The following is a 15,382-nucleotide window of genomic DNA, read 5'->3' as shown; positions in this document are numbered from 1 at the left end:
TTATCAAAAAGCTTTGGATAAAAATGTTCAGCAGACACACTTAAAGAATCACTAATATCAACATACATCTCTTACTGCCCCACATAAAAAGCAGTCTAGAACCGGGCCTGCTTTCAACTATTTATTCCTATTTTCCTACATTTATCTTTTTTTTGAAACTACAAAGTGATGCATCTTACCGCATACACTATCTTGGGCTCAGCGCATCACGTGCTGTGGGGCCACGCACTCCGCGTGACGTCATCACGCAGGGAGCTACAGTGTAAAATGAATTTGAGGCGGAATCACACACTCCGCTCTCTGGACACAACCTGAGATTAACTCGGTAAACCGCGACCGACTCGAGCTCAGGTCAGTAACTTTACACGATAACAGCGCCGTGTTTTCATATATCCTGCGGTGGAATAAAGTTTGACACTTATTTACTTCAGTTGGACAAAGTTTCGACTTCGTGTCCACGTTGACAACTTGTTTACAAAGACGCTCATTCATCGCTGCGGGTCCGGGACTGTTAGCTGCCCTCACAGCGCTGGACAGGCATCTTCACAACAAGCTCAAGTGTTAATGTAGCGATACTTTTACATCGTAAATAATATATAAAGCTCGCTGTGGTATACGTTAGCTTTTAGTAACGTTTTGATATAGTTTCGCTGTTACTCAAACGGACCGTTAGAGCGTTATCGCTAAAGATACTAACCGCCAGCTTTTAAAGAGCCTCTATTCAAGACCTCTAATCTCATTAACACCACTACACACAGCTTCTTTTAGCAAATAAAACACAGCAATCCTATTATTTTTACAGTTTTTAGAGTGCTTTAATGTAGTGAAACCACTGCGATGGCTTTGAAACGAAACTACATGTGGACTCAGTAAGTGGCATGGATGAGCAGCAGGGATTACAGTAAACACGGTTTGGACATTAGCCAGGTAAAAAAAACGTGATTGGGTGTTATTTAAAACTTTTAAACCTCAACTTATCATGAAATAGACCAAAAATATACAAGAAATTAGTAATAAGAAAAAAGTACAAAATAAATACATTTTTTTAAAAAAAAAAAAAAAAAAAAAAAAAAAAACACACACACATTTTTTTCTTTTTCCCTCCCCATGAAACTTCATTTAAAAAATATAATTAAGAGAATTTTAAGCTTTATCTCATTTTTTTCCCTCATTTTTTGTTATCAATAATACAGTAATAATCGCCTTTATTTAATTTGCGGCAGTTTGTGGGATATTTATCGCCAAGTTGCTCATTATATTTTTTCATGTATTTTTGAAAGATATCAAACCAGTTTTCACAGGTTTCAAAGGTTTTTCTGTTAATAAAATGCATTTGAATGCAGCACTACAAAACTGACCTCTATCCAGGTGTTAAAGGTGTGACCAATATTTCAATTACTTTCAGCTTTCAGTTGAGTTTCTGTGGTTTAACCCTTTAAAACCTGGATCAACATCAGTTGTGTTTAGTTCTGTCACCTTTTACAAGTATTTAAAGCTCCGAAACCTAAACAAAGTGGTTCGATTTCTTCACAAAACATGAGAAAATAGACAAAGAGCAACTTGGCAGTGCATGTCCTGCAGATTACAAGAAACTCGCCAAAGTTGACATGAAAATGACCTGAAAATTAGCTTTGAAATGTTTGTGAGTGGGTGGATTTGGACAAAATCATCACCAAAAGAACCCCAATAATAATTTTAAAAAATTTAATAAAAACATAATAAATAAATAAATATAAAAATAACAATAAAATATATATATATATATATATATATATATATATATATATATATATATAAATATAGTTTAATATATAAGTTTTAAAGGCTTAAACAGTAAAAGAGGTCTGTCGTACAAACTGACTCCCTGACTCACTGAATCAGAAGTTTCAGTTGCAGTAATAAAGTAAATGTTTTATTACTGCAGGTTTTTGTGATTCTTCTTAGCTTCTTCTGCTTACTGTTTCCTTAATTTGATAGATATCAGTATGACCAGTCAGAGTTATTTTTCATTAGTCACTTTCAAAGAATACGCTGTTTTTCTAAGAGTAAGGGGAAGTGGCATTTCTCTTATCTTGATGCTACATCAGAGGAGGAAATGTATCTCCTGTTTGGTAAAATGTCATACACATACAGTCAGGTCCACACCCACTAACCTGACATTTAATCTTCTCTCCCTCCACCGCAGTGCATGAGTAGAGGTATGGAAGTGAGGAATTTAAACAAAGGGTTAAAGCAGTGATGCTCAACTTGCTTTGCTTTGAGGGCCACTTTTGCAAAATGACAAGAGGCCCGGGGCCATTTGCAGCAGGCCAATAAATGTGACATTTCCAAAATTTTAAGGCATTTCTAGAATTTTAGAATGTTTTTAGGATTTTAGGGGGTGTGGGGGATCCTCCACAGGCACTTTTTTTAAATAAACAAGCTCTGTTTTGATGCTGTTTTATGTTCTCTGACACCTTATGTATACTAAAGTACAAAAAATATTCCCAGTGTCGATGTCTTTATTTTTTTTATTATGATGATTATGGTGGGGGGCCAACTGGGAACTTATTGGGGGCCAGATTTTACCCCCAGACCGGGTAAATTTTACCCGCAGGCCCTAAGTTGAGTATCACTGAATCAAGATTGAAACTTGAAATTTATTATATATGGTAAAGTTGTTGCCTGATTGTTTGCGTTGTTGTTCGTGCACACGGTAAATACGCTTTGTTTCTTCAGCACTGGGTTATGTTGTTAATGAGCTAACCGCCTGACTTGCGACAAGACGGTCTTCCGGTTTCCCGTTATGAATTACGATTACAGACTATGCTTTCTGCTAAAGGGATATTTCCACTCAAGCAGACACCGATCGCACGTGCTGCTCGGCGGTTGGTTTGGTGTTTTCATCTCCAACGTTTTGGCTGAGACACGATGAAGCAGCTGGGGGCTTTCGCCACCACTAGTTGTCTAAATTCAGTTTGGCGTGTGTCTGCGTGAAACTGAATTTTTTTTCTTTAAATCTCCACAGATCAGGGCTCGATCATGACTCATGGCGATGACTGCTGCACATCGGCAGAAGACGGAGCGGAGAGCGACCAGCTGCAGCCTCTCATCCTGGAAAGAATCGAGAAGGAAAAGTCCAAAAGCTGGAAATCCGTTGTGTCACATCGTCTAAAGAAACACTGCTCGTGCACCCCAAAGAAAGCTAAATCCAAAGTACTGGGTTTCGTCCCGATTCTGACGTGGCTGCCGCGCTACCAGCTCAGGGAGTGGATCCTGGGCGATGTCATGTCGGGACTGATTGTGGGAATCCTGCTGGTCCCTCAGTCCATTGCGTACTCCTTGTTAGCCAGTCAGGACCCCATCTACGGTCTCTATACTTCTTTCTTCTCGTCCATCATCTACGCCCTCTTAGGCTCCTCTAAGCACATCTCAGTGGGGATCTTTGGGGTGCTCTGCCTGCTGGTGGGTCAGGTTGTGGACAGGGAGTTAGCTTTGGCAGGATACCTCACAGAAAGCGGCAGCAGCGGAAACAGCAGCGCCGTCCTGCTGGCCGGCCAGGGGAACGGCAGCGTGGAATGTGACCGAAGCTGCTATGCAATCACAGTGGGAGCTACCGTAACGTTTACCGCCGGAGTTTACCAGGTGAGTGAGCTGGGGCGATCATTTCAAGTATTGGGTTGGGACTCGGTATCGGCAGATAGTATCAAATGACTCAGATCGGATCAGGACATCCCTACATGCTGTGTAAACAAAAGCATCTATTCTTCTCTTTGGCTGGCAGCAATGAAGACAAGAATATCGCAAGTGTCTTTTTCCAAATATGTCCTTGGATGTCCCCCTCACTTCTTCTTATTCTCTCTGTCTCTCAGGTGCTGATGGGCATCTTCCAGGTTGGTTTCGTCTCAGTCTACCTCTCAGACTCCCTTCTCAGCGGCTTCGCTACAGGAGCCTCCCTCACCATCCTCACGTCCCAGTTCAAGTACCTTCTGGGCCTGAAGATCCCCAGACCTCAGGGCTGGTTCACTCTGTTTAAGACCTGGTACAGTGTGCTCACCAACGTGGGAAACACCAACATCTGTGACCTGGTGACCAGTTTGGTGTGTTTGCTGGTACTGATACCCACCAAAGAGCTCAACGATCGCTTCAAAGCCAAACTCAAGGTAAACACAGAAAGTACTGCTGAGTTCATTCCAGACGTTAGTCCTCCACGGTTCCCACGGTCATGGAAAACTGGCAAAAGTCATGGAATGTTACAGTGACATTTTCCAGGCATGGAAAAGTTGTTGAATTTGTAAAAAGTTTTTAAAAAGTCATAGAATTTTGTGTGTATAATGAAATTACTTGTTAAAATATCATTTTTCAGGTTATTTCCACACATTTGTTTAATAGCTTTAATACGTGTTGAGTTGTGACAACGAGAGAAACAAAAGCAGAAGGCTGAACAAGTCTGGATGAGAAAATGTGTCGTCTATTCTTGAATGAGAACTAGACGTGAGCCTTTAACTGTCAGTGTTGATATCTGTCAACAGAAGTAGGCGAGGTAACGTTAGCCTTAAGGGCTGGAATGTTTACTGCTGCTTGCCAACATCATCAGCTGCTTATTAGTGACATAACCATAATTATCCAAATTTAAAACACTAAATATCAAACGTTTAAAATTACCAGGGCAGCCCTGAGGAGCCTGCAAGCAGTTGAGGAGGTTAAGACTTGACCTGTCAACCTCTAAAATAACCAGATTTTTACTTTGATTGTTGTGAGGTGAATCACGGATAAATCAGCCCGTCCTGTAATCTGAGCTGAGCTGAGCTTTAGCGAAGCCTGGCTTTAGATAAATATTTGATGTGGGAATGAAATGTAAGACTGTGATGGGATCCATTTAAACACATTAGCCTCAGCTATACATTGTTAATGCTGATATGAGCTTAAAATTAGCCCCAAATCTGTGGAACAAACTTTCCATCAACATCAAATCAGCCGAGTCAGTTCCTCAGTTTAAAAACACACTTGTACACACTGCCATTTGTATTACTTTGTATGTGTGTGTGTGTATATATTGGTATGTAGTGTGTGTATATATGGAAGTATGTATATTTGTGTGTGTATTTGTATGTGTGGATATAGTCTACATATATGGATGTGTATATATTTGAATTTAATTGCATTTTCTGTGAATGATGAAGAATGATATTTCTTGTATGGTATTGTATTATGAAACACTTTGTAACTGGTTTAGAGAAGCGCTACAGAAATAAAGGTTATTATTATTGTTATTATTATAACTGCGTTGGTATAGTAGTTAAGGCACAGCTGAGCTTAAGCAGAGCAGAGTGTTGAAAAGATGGCTGACAAATGACAGTTGACGAATAGAAACTGCAGATAAAACAGAAGTTTCGAAAGTTAAGCGAAATCTGAGCCTAAAATCTCCTAAAAAGCCCATTAAACTCTTGAACATATCTAGTATGTTGGTCTCTCCTCGCCACCCTCAGACTAAACTTTACATTTTCGTCACCCACCAGTGGTCTTAATTTTGAATCCATCCTAGAGTTATGTGTCGTGTTTTTTTTTTCTTACCCAGGCTCCAATCCCCTTTGAGCTCTTCGTGGTGGTAATCGCGACGCTGGCTTCTCACTTTGGCCGCTTCAACGAAGACTACGGGTCGGGCGTGGCTGGTGACATCCCCACAGGCTTCCTCCCTCCCCAGCTGCCGATGTGGAGTCTGATCCCCAACGTAGCTGTGGACGCCTTCTCCATCGCCATCGTGGGATTCGCCATCACCGTCTCACTGTCAGAGATGTTTGCCAAGAAGCACGGCTACACGGTGGACGCCAACCAGGAGATGTACGCCATCGGCTTCTGCAACATCCTGCCGTCGTTCTTCCGCTGCTTCACCACCAGCGCTGCGCTGACCAAGACCCTCGTCAAGGAGTCAACAGGGTGCCAGACTCAGGTATCAGGGCTGGTCAGCGCTCTGGTCCTGCTGCTGGTGCTGCTGGTTATCGCGCCACTTTTCTATTCCCTTCAAAAGTAAGTACAACATATCATTAGTTAATTGTCATTAAATGACAACCTGCATAATCTTATCAGTAAGCCCAGTAAGACCAAGATCCTGATGACGTGAGCTCAACCCTGCTTCGTTCTCTGTATCAGTCTGAACTGAGGTACTCGCCTTGACCAACAAACTCCTTCAGCCAATCCTGGCATTAGCTCTGACCTCTGCTACACAAATATGTTGTTACCAGACTCAAAAATATATCAGTCAACTGAGATTTGACAATTCTGAATATTATGATGCTGATTTTTTTGTCTTCCACATAAAGTTTTTAAAGTTCGAATGGGCTCAGCGGGACGTTCATTGAGACAGCAGCATAACGGTGCTAACGACAGATCAGCGATGTGTTTCTTCAGCGACGTTACCAGACTAAAGCCAGAGACTGAGTGGTATTAAGGTGCTGTAAGCTGTAAATTCACCACTTCAGAGCAGGCGAGAGAGGATAATAATAAGGACTAGCTGTTATTATCCTCTAATTGCACACCTGAAACACGCTATGAAGACTCTGTGGGAAGGTCAACATAAGTTAGAGGAAGGAGAGAGAGACAGAGAGAGGAAGCAGAACCAGGGAGGTCGGATCAGACTATATCCTCCGCGCCGGATCAGGCTGTCGCTCTGCCTCCTCCTCCCATCACATCCCCATCTCTCTCAGAGGAGAGAAATATACAGCAGAAATAAATGTATTTGCTACTTGTTCTATGATTTAATCTCACTCTATGATTAAATGTTGGACACATCATCAGTAGTGGACCTTGAGATCACTGAGTGTTTCGGGCCCGCCGGGGCTGATCATGTCCCAGGGTGTGTCCCAACTGTGGTCTAAGATTGAACATCCTAATTAACTCTAGAAGCTTTTAGTTTTACATTGCACACTTAAGAGACCCTTTTACTTATTTAGGGCCCAAATGGAGTCCTTTCTCTTTACTTTATCATTATTATTATGTTTTACATCGTTGTCATGGTGATGTTGACTTTAAGTCATCACGTGTCAGAGTTTAGGAATCGGCTAACAGGCGCCTGTTCAAAATTAGCAAGTTAGCTAACGGCAATGGGCTTTCACATTCTGTCCTGCTGAGCACGAGAAAGTGAAACTTCAGCGTCCAAATGAAACGAAAAGTGGACAGAGAAATACGCTTTCATTTTGCCCCAATCCAGCACGAAGCCCATGTGTTTAATTTACACAGAGACAGCTGGAGCTGTGAAGAGTGGAAATGTTAAACGCCGCTACGACACAAAGCACAGACATTCACACAGCAATGTCCTCAGAATACAGCGCTGACGACAGATAGATAGTTGAGGCTGTTCGAGAGAATTCAGTTATAAGCAAGTTTAATAAAAGTCATTTGCTTAGCACCAATCGTTCCAGACGTTTGACCTTGAACAGAAATCAGATTCGGAGCTCTAAATATTAAGTTTAAGAAGCCCGGGTCCAAACCATATGGATGGGGGTGATAAAATAAGAAAAATAATCTGGCTTTAAAAAGTACAGATGTCAAGTCGAAAGTAACTGAGAAAATCCTCAGTGACTCCAAGCTGTAACTTTTTCCTAAAAATAGTTTCTACTTCTGCAAAAAGCTGGCCAGGGCAGTTGTGCCTGTTTGACTCATTCCATGATTTTCACCTGTAAGCAGCTATTCTGCTCTCAGAGGCCAAAGTCAGATTCCAAACCTGAGACGGCATTTATCTCTAATCTGAAAACTGCACGTTCAGCAGACTAATCATTATGGAGCATCAGCCACGTGCAGCTGAGAGCCATGCACATTTTGGTGCTGAGCAGCCACATGATGTTTGATTTTTGTGCCCTGGTCGATACAGTTTTTTTTAAAGAAAAAACTTCAAATGTTTCAGTTGTTGCAGGACTGAAGGGTTTTCTTTCGGGTTTACTTAAACATTTGCTGGTGGTTCTTATCTTGTTTGCCATGAAAAGAGACTTCAAGGGTCGACAAATACACAGTTCACTGTTAATGCTGACTTTGCTCGCTCTGCAGAAGCGGCACTAGTTCAAATATCTTCAGGTAACGGCCTTGTAGTGCAGAGAAATAGTTTTTAAAATGCTTTCATTTAACACTAAAACAAAAAAAACATGGAATAAAGAAGAACAAGGAGCAGAAATATGACTCAAAAGAATGAGTTCATTACCAACTAGAGAGTAAACAGTGTGAGTGCAGCTGATGAGTGGTATCGATCTTCCTCTGGTGTGTTATCTACGTGCACGCACATACACACACACACACACACACACACACACACACACACACACACACACTGTGTAGCAGAAACACACTGTGATCTTATACAGTAGCTTCATCAATGAGGCCACATCTTGTTATATCTTTGTTCCCTTTTTCTTTTATTATCCTCTTCTCTCTTTATTGATGTAGTTTTTGGTTTTTTTTTAATCTCTCGAGCTGATTCTGTCTGGTGCTCCCAGTAGCGTCACCATCTCCCCTCAGTGGTTTTGCTTTTAAAAAATGTAAGATGAAAAACAATTGGCAAAACTTACACTGGCAGTTTAAAAACATTTAGGCTAACTGAAGTCAAATGCTGTTTCCAATTTTAAGCTTTCTTTTTGTAAATGTGAAGTGAGGACTCAAACTGGGTTTTTTTAAACACCTTTTAGCTTTCACTCGTCAGAGCAGTGACTAAATTCTACTGCACGGTAGGTCAACTCAAATCATATTTAGTACCAGTTTTTTTTCCTGTATTCTATTTCATTTTTATTTTTCATTTTATTTCTATTTTAATCATCTGCAACGGGACACTAGGCTTGTTTGAGATGAGTCAGGCCAGCACAGACTCGACGGCCGCCGAGTTTTCACAGTGCACGCCGGTTAGGTTTGTGACCAACTTGCTTTGACATCATGCACACGTGGGCAGCGATATTCTCCGTTATCGAGGCCGATGCAGCTTTTAGAGGTTTTTTGGAGCTGCAGCTGCTCTCCACCGACTGCTTGACTGCCTGCATGACCGAGGGCATTGTGGCTGCAGCCTGATCAAAGAGCGGACTGGCTCTGTGTTTAAACCAGAGACATCACATTTTGTAGAACCTTTTAACTGTAATATTTAACGTTTATAGTAGTATATATAGTACTATATATTCTTTGAAGGTTGCTGAAAATACAGGATCTTTGAATCTGTCAGACTTGACTGCAGCTTTTTGTTACCGCCCCTTGCTGCTGCTGCTGCCTGATCTCATCTACTCTCCGGGCGAGGCGCAGTTTATCTTGAACGAGCCCACTGTGTGAATTCTTTTATCAGCATCCAAACAGAAGAACGTCCGTACCACATTAATTGTACCTTTGTAGTTTACAGTTAGGGCTGCCATTTTAAAAAAAATCTGAGTCAAGTGAATTAGACGGTAACTTAGCTATTCAGCAGTGGCGGGGTTCTGCAGGGTGTCCTGAGAAAAGTAACAATTTTAGTGATGATTCTCTCGTACTAATCAGTGATCTGCAGTGTTTTAACTCCACTGTCTCCACGACTTCGACCGAGGCAGTACCAAAAAAAGAGTACCTGATACTAACCGCAACCTTTGGTAAAAGAACACCAAAAAGAGTGAGTTGAGTACCGTGTAGAGGTAATGTGGCATAAGTGCTTTCTTCCATGAATACCTTTATTGACGCTCTTAAACTTTGGCGTTTCCTGCTTGTTTTTTTTCTTCCCTCTCTTGCCCAGATGTGTATTAGCCGTCATCATCCTGGTTAACCTTCGCGGAGCTTTAAGGAAGTTCAGAGACATTCCCGCCATGTGGCGCGTCAACCGCGTCGATGCGTGCATCTGGCTGATCACCATGGCAACCTCTGCGCTGGTCAACACAGAGCTCGGTCTGCTTGTGGGGGTTTTGGTGTCAGCGCTCTGCGTCCTGGGCCGAACGCAGAAAGCCCAGGTCCTGGAGCTTGGTCGGGCTCCGACCAGGGAGCACTACGAGGACCTGTCGTCTTACCGCGGCCTTCAGACACACCCTGGAGTGGCTGTTTTTAGGTACGAAGCTCCAATCTATTACGCCAACCAGAGCTTGTTCAAAAAATCTCTCTACAGGTGCGTAGGACTCGATCCTTTGAAGGAGAAAACTCGGCTAATGAAGCTCAAGAAGAAGAAAAGACAGCAAGGAGAGGTTGCAGGAGTCCAGAATATGAAGTCGGACGGTGCAATGAAAGAGGGTGACGCTGAAGCCGGTGCGACCACAACCTTGATGCTCGACAAGAAATCTTCCCGTAGCGTACGCAGCTTGGCGATCGACTGCAGCGCCGTCCTGTTCCTGGATACAGCTGGAGTGAATGCTCTGAAAGAGGTCCGCAAAGATTATGGAGAAGTTGGGATCAAAGTGGTCCTGGCTCACTGTAATACCTCAGTACTGGACGCACTGGAGAGAGGCGGATACTTCCCCGACAAAAAAGGAAGTGATGAAGGAGAGAACAAACTTATATTCTTCACCATCGCAGATGCCATCCATTATGTCCAAAGCCTCTCAGCTCCGAACGGAGATTATGACACCAAATGTTAAGGAAGGTCCATCCAAATATCTGTTTACATAAATGCAGTTTTACAGTTCACACAGTAAAAGACAAAGGTCCATTACAGCCTCGGTGCCTTGTGATGCTGCAGTGATTTCTGGAATGCAAGAATCCCACATCTATCCTCCATAACTTTTAAATAACTTTTAAATGGAGCCAAATTACATAGTCCTTATAGTAAAAAGTGAAACTGCACAATGGCAACATCTGTACTTCAATTAAAGTTACATTTTCTCTTTTTTGCACACGTACACCCAAACAGCTTCATAAACAGTCACCCACCAACACTGCACCGACAGTTATTCAGGGCTCTGACTACTTCAAGCCAGTGAGATTTAAGACTTTTTAAGACTCTTTTAATGCCACTTGAATTTAAATTTGACATTTTTTTACAGTGGCCAATATTGAAGGAAAAAAAACATGTACCAACATCAATTACTTAAGGTAAAGGGGAAATTTTATTCCATGTCTATGAATTTTCAAAGATTGATTTAAGATAATTTATTGTGGATTGTGGCCGTATTTGTTTTAGTTTAAACACCAGAGAACACGCTAAAAGTAGGTAATAGACAATATGATTTTATGGGATTAGCGCAGCATGGAGGCCAGAGAAAATGTTACAGCGGTTACCTTCTTTTTATCTGTTATTGTTACTATTCAGTTGCTTTTCAAACTTGACTGACTAATTTGGAACAATTTTTAAGCGCTGCTTGTACAGAAATGGAAGGAGGTTATGGTGGTGCGTCATTGCATCAGGCCAGAAAAGGAGCAAAAACAACAATAACTGCGTAATGTTTTTATCACTGCCAATCAAAGTCGATCAGAACTGGAGACGGGGAATAGCTGTGACTAATGCAGTCATTGGTCCGGTGTTGATTGTAACCGTTCTTATTTAAGACAAAAGCCAGATGTTGGTGTTTTGTTCTTGTTTTTTTTTTTCTATAGAGAAAGTGGCTTTAGAGTCACATCCTAACTCATTTTAAAACTGTGACCCTTAAAGTTACAGCTAATGTTAAGGTAACATGTTTTGTATAATAGTGCATTTTTAATGATCAGTTTTTAATGCTACCTTAAGTGCCCCTGCAACTGAGTGGCATCCAGAGTTGCTGATAACTTTTATTATATATCTCAGCAAAGGACCATAGGTAACTAAAATTATATATAATTTACTCACAGAGTCCTTGCCCATAAATTGCAATCCTGGAAAAATGTGCAACTTCCACCTGTTACTCTGTGAGGGCAGATAATGTCTGTTGTAGGTTGGGATATGTGCAAAAAAGTAAAAAGGTCTGTAGTGGAGAAATCTGTTTCTAGAGGAACTCTGAAACTTATGTTTATGAAGTTTATGATCTCACAAGTCATCACTCTAAAGGTCTGATCCTCTAAAATGAAACATGCAGTTTTTCTACAGATCAGAATCTTACTTTCTGCCTTTAATATTTTTTTTTTTCTGAACATGATTGTAATGTAACTGATTAAAGTTACATAATGCAGTTTTCTCTAACACCAGTGATAATCAAAGGAGAAGGGTTTTTTTGGGGGAAATACTTGATCATGTTTACAAAGCCATAATGCAGTCAATGCACACTGACTGTTAGATGAATGGGAGAGAGTGCTTGACTCGCGCAGACAAACACCAGTACAGTTTCCATTTACTTTGTATTTTGCAAGATTCACGTTTCTGTGCCTTTAGCGATATCTGTATATTGTGCAAATATTTAAATTCTACATTTGTTCTTATCAGGTCTTCTGACATATGCATAGAGCACCTTTTGATTTTACAACCTCTAACTTCTTTGCAGATATTTTATAAAAACAAAAGGTTATGTTGTTTGAAATGATCGACCTTGTTTCGGGACAGATGTCCTCAGCTCTGGTGTTTTTTCTATGCTGGAAGCTCTGTACTGAATGTCACTTTGATATAGTGCTTTATGTTTGTCTACAATCTATGTTTGCTGAGGGTGACAGCTTTACTGACTGTTACTGTAACTCGGTAATTACACAACTGTCAGCTGTGTGATGAATGGGATCAAAGTTCGATTTTAAGGAACTGTGATCTGCAGTGAGTGCCATGTGAGATTTACACCAAAACAGCCTCCTTGAGTTTGTTTTGTTCAATATAATGTTGAATTGCGTCGTCAATCCTGGAAACAGCTCATTTCTTTGTGTGTAAGAAATTGGCTCAAGAAAGCAAGCCAGTTTTTTGTTTAATAAATTATTAGAAATTGTTATTATTTAAATTATGGAGGTCCAGTCATTTCTTTTCGGTAATACAGGAATGCTCAGGGTTGACTACACGATGCTGTGTTTTAAGTTAAGGGTACCCTGTGGAGATTTTCTTTACTTATGGCAGTGCTGTGGAACTTTTGATTGGGTCTCACACTAAATACTGTTTATCAAAAGTTGTTTAAAGTTTCACAGAGGGTCGTGAGGCCTTCTTGATTTAAAGGTATGTAAGAAAACTTAACAACTTTGTTGTGGAAGGAATCAAACATCAGATATCAGTTTATTCTTTCAGCACAACAGAGCTGGAAACTCACTACACCTGAACTCAAACCGCGCCCAGCGTGTCCTCTCATCATGTCCCCGTCACACACACACGGAGCAGAAGGAGGGAGGGGGGAGGGGGGAGACGGCGGCGGAGAATGAGGGCGTAGCGGACATTCAGAGACACCGGCAGAGAACGCCAGCGGAGCGGACACCGGCGGAGGCACTGAAAAGAGCGGCTGGAAAAAAGACTCCGGCTTTTAATCAGGCTCGGACCCCAAATTGTTCCCATGGGTCAGGCTCGGGTAGGGCTTAGACATAAACCTTGTACAATCATGGAGGGTTGGGCCTGATTTTTTTAGGGACCCTGCCAAAGCACTAATTTGTTAGACCTAAAGGACACACACAATCCACTTTGTCAAGTAACTGTAAACAAACTCCACAGGGCACCTTTAAACAACGTCCCAAAAATAGCAGCTGAAAAGACAGGATATTCTTGACTTGAATAGCTTTTGCCTTTGCTGGAGGGAGGAGGAGGTTTTGGAGGAGCAGTGCTGAATGTCAGGTAGGCAGCTAAGGCCAAAAAAACCCCAAAACACCAGGTGTACTGGAGCTAAAGGGAATGGCTCTGCTCAAGGACTTGTGCAGGGTAAATACCGTCACAGGGGATTGAATCGGGTCATCTGAATCGAGGGCAGTCCAGATTTATTACAGTGCTCACTACGGCCTCACATGAGAACTTATTTCAATTAAATGAATAAAATCATATAAGAAATAAATCGTTAACATGTGAACTGAAATTCAGAAAACAAAGGCGGTATGTTTAAAAACTGGATTTATGTCTTTCAGTTCAAACTGCTTTACGTTCATGTCTAATGTTAACAGATGTTGACAGATGCTACGTGACTGCCACAGACAAGTACATATTTATTAATGTTTCACATGTTAAATGCTAAAACTATTTTAGCTCTTCCACAGAAATGGTGCCAGTGTATACAGTGCATGTAGGAAAAAAGTGAAAATCCACAGTGGCAACACCTGTACTTCACTTTGAGCAACATTTTTCTTTTTTTTTCAGTTAATAACCAGTACTACATCACAGGACTATTTCTAACCTTTATAACCCAGATTTATTATTTTCTTTAATAGGGGAAAATCTGCTAAAAATTTGCAATAGACTCATATTTCCATTGCCAGTAGACGAATATGCCTTCCTGTTTTTTTTGTGTGTTTTTTTAACCGGTGTGTCACATCAGGTGTGCCTTGTTGACAGATGTTAATAAAATTAATCTGCCTTAATATGCTTTGCTTTTCACACACCAACATGGAGGGAGAATAATAAGTGTTGGGTATAAGCTCAGTGGATACTTTTTGTTGTAATTGTGTTTGTAGCTTTAGTTGTTTCTGTAACAACTACCTAGTAACATTATTTACAGTTTAAAGCACTTACGGAAACAGTTAAAAAGTTCACATTAGGTATTTTCTCTAATAAAGTAGTGACATGTGACAGCACTATATGAAATATAAATAAGAGCCTTTTGTAGTTTACATTAGTTTTTTTCTTTTTCATCCTTTTTTTTCTTTTTAAGCTAAAAATGTAACTGCAAAAAAAGCTGCTGACTTGGGATTTTGGGGTTGCAGAAGTTTTCATCTGCTTTTATGTTGCATCTTAAGTAAATGTAGAAGAAACAGTTTATTTTGGTTCAAATCTGTATTACTTTGCTTATTACTCACTTTTACTTTCTTTGGAAATCTATTTGCTGGTTGAAGCATTTTAAATTCCAGTTATCCCCTTATTTTACATGTCATGTTAAAATATATATGCATATATTAAAACTATGCAAAACTATATCAGTGCAGAGTTTTTGTTTGTCACTGTTCAAAGATGTGTCTTACATATACTGAACATGTATGTGTGCTTTAATATATCATAGTATTTTTATGAAATAAAATATGAACAAGGATATTTGCCTAAATAGCACTCAAAATGATTGTTTTTGTGTATCCAGGTTATTTGTGATTGAACAGCTATGGTGTATGTTTTTTTCTGAGTCAAGGAAATCCAGCAGCTGTGTGTTTTACTGAATCTGTGTTTAGAATTAACTATAATCTGTTAGCGACAGAGCATCAATAGTCCCACTGTCAGCCTTAGAGCACCAGGCCTTTACTGCGGCTGTACAAATATGAATGAGTTTAACTGTCATCGACTGAATGCAGCTCTGTGTATTTACAGAACACTTCTGACAATCGCAAACCGCTGTGCAGGAATGTTGCTCTGTGTAACATCATTGTTGGGGCTTGCACTTCCTCTACTTTTTGTTTTTAAACCATCCAGCCCCACCCTCTTGAA

The 15,382-nt window shown here is 40.7% G+C and overlaps 1 protein-coding gene across 1 annotated transcript; it reads left to right on the top strand.

Annotated features, from left to right (window-relative positions):
* The first annotated feature begins 270 nt into the window (after window positions 1-270).
* slc26a2 (solute carrier family 26 member 2) lies at window positions 271-13,100 on the top strand. Its single transcript, XM_042493789.1, has 5 exons — window positions 271-351; window positions 3,008-3,624; window positions 3,852-4,142; window positions 5,558-6,006; window positions 9,707-13,100. Exons 2-5 carry the CDS (start codon window positions 3,022-3,024, stop codon window positions 10,533-10,535), a joined length of 2,172 nt encoding a protein of 723 aa, XP_042349723.1. The 5' UTR covers window positions 271-351; window positions 3,008-3,021; the 3' UTR covers window positions 10,536-13,100.
* The last annotated feature ends 2,282 nt before the right edge of the window (window positions 13,101-15,382 follow it).

Source organism: Plectropomus leopardus, chromosome 9, assembly GCF_008729295.1.
Source record: "Plectropomus leopardus isolate mb chromosome 9, YSFRI_Pleo_2.0, whole genome shotgun sequence".
Lineage (NCBI taxonomy): Eukaryota > Metazoa > Chordata > Actinopteri > Perciformes > Serranidae > Plectropomus > Plectropomus leopardus.
The sequence above is the reverse complement of the archived record's forward strand: the minus strand, read 5'-3'. Positions and strand labels throughout refer to the sequence as shown.

Coding starts and splice junctions, on each gene's coding strand:
- slc26a2 (XM_042493789.1), top strand. CDS start 3,022: ATGACTCATGGCGATGACTGCTGCACATCGGCAGAAGACGGAGCGGAG. Junction 4,143..5,557: donor GCTTCAAAGCCAAACTCAAG/GTAAACACAGAA, acceptor TTTCTTACCCAG/GCTCCAATCCCCTTTGAGCT. Junction 6,007..9,706: donor CTTTTCTATTCCCTTCAAAA/GTAAGTACAACA, acceptor TCTCTTGCCCAG/ATGTGTATTAGCCGTCATCA.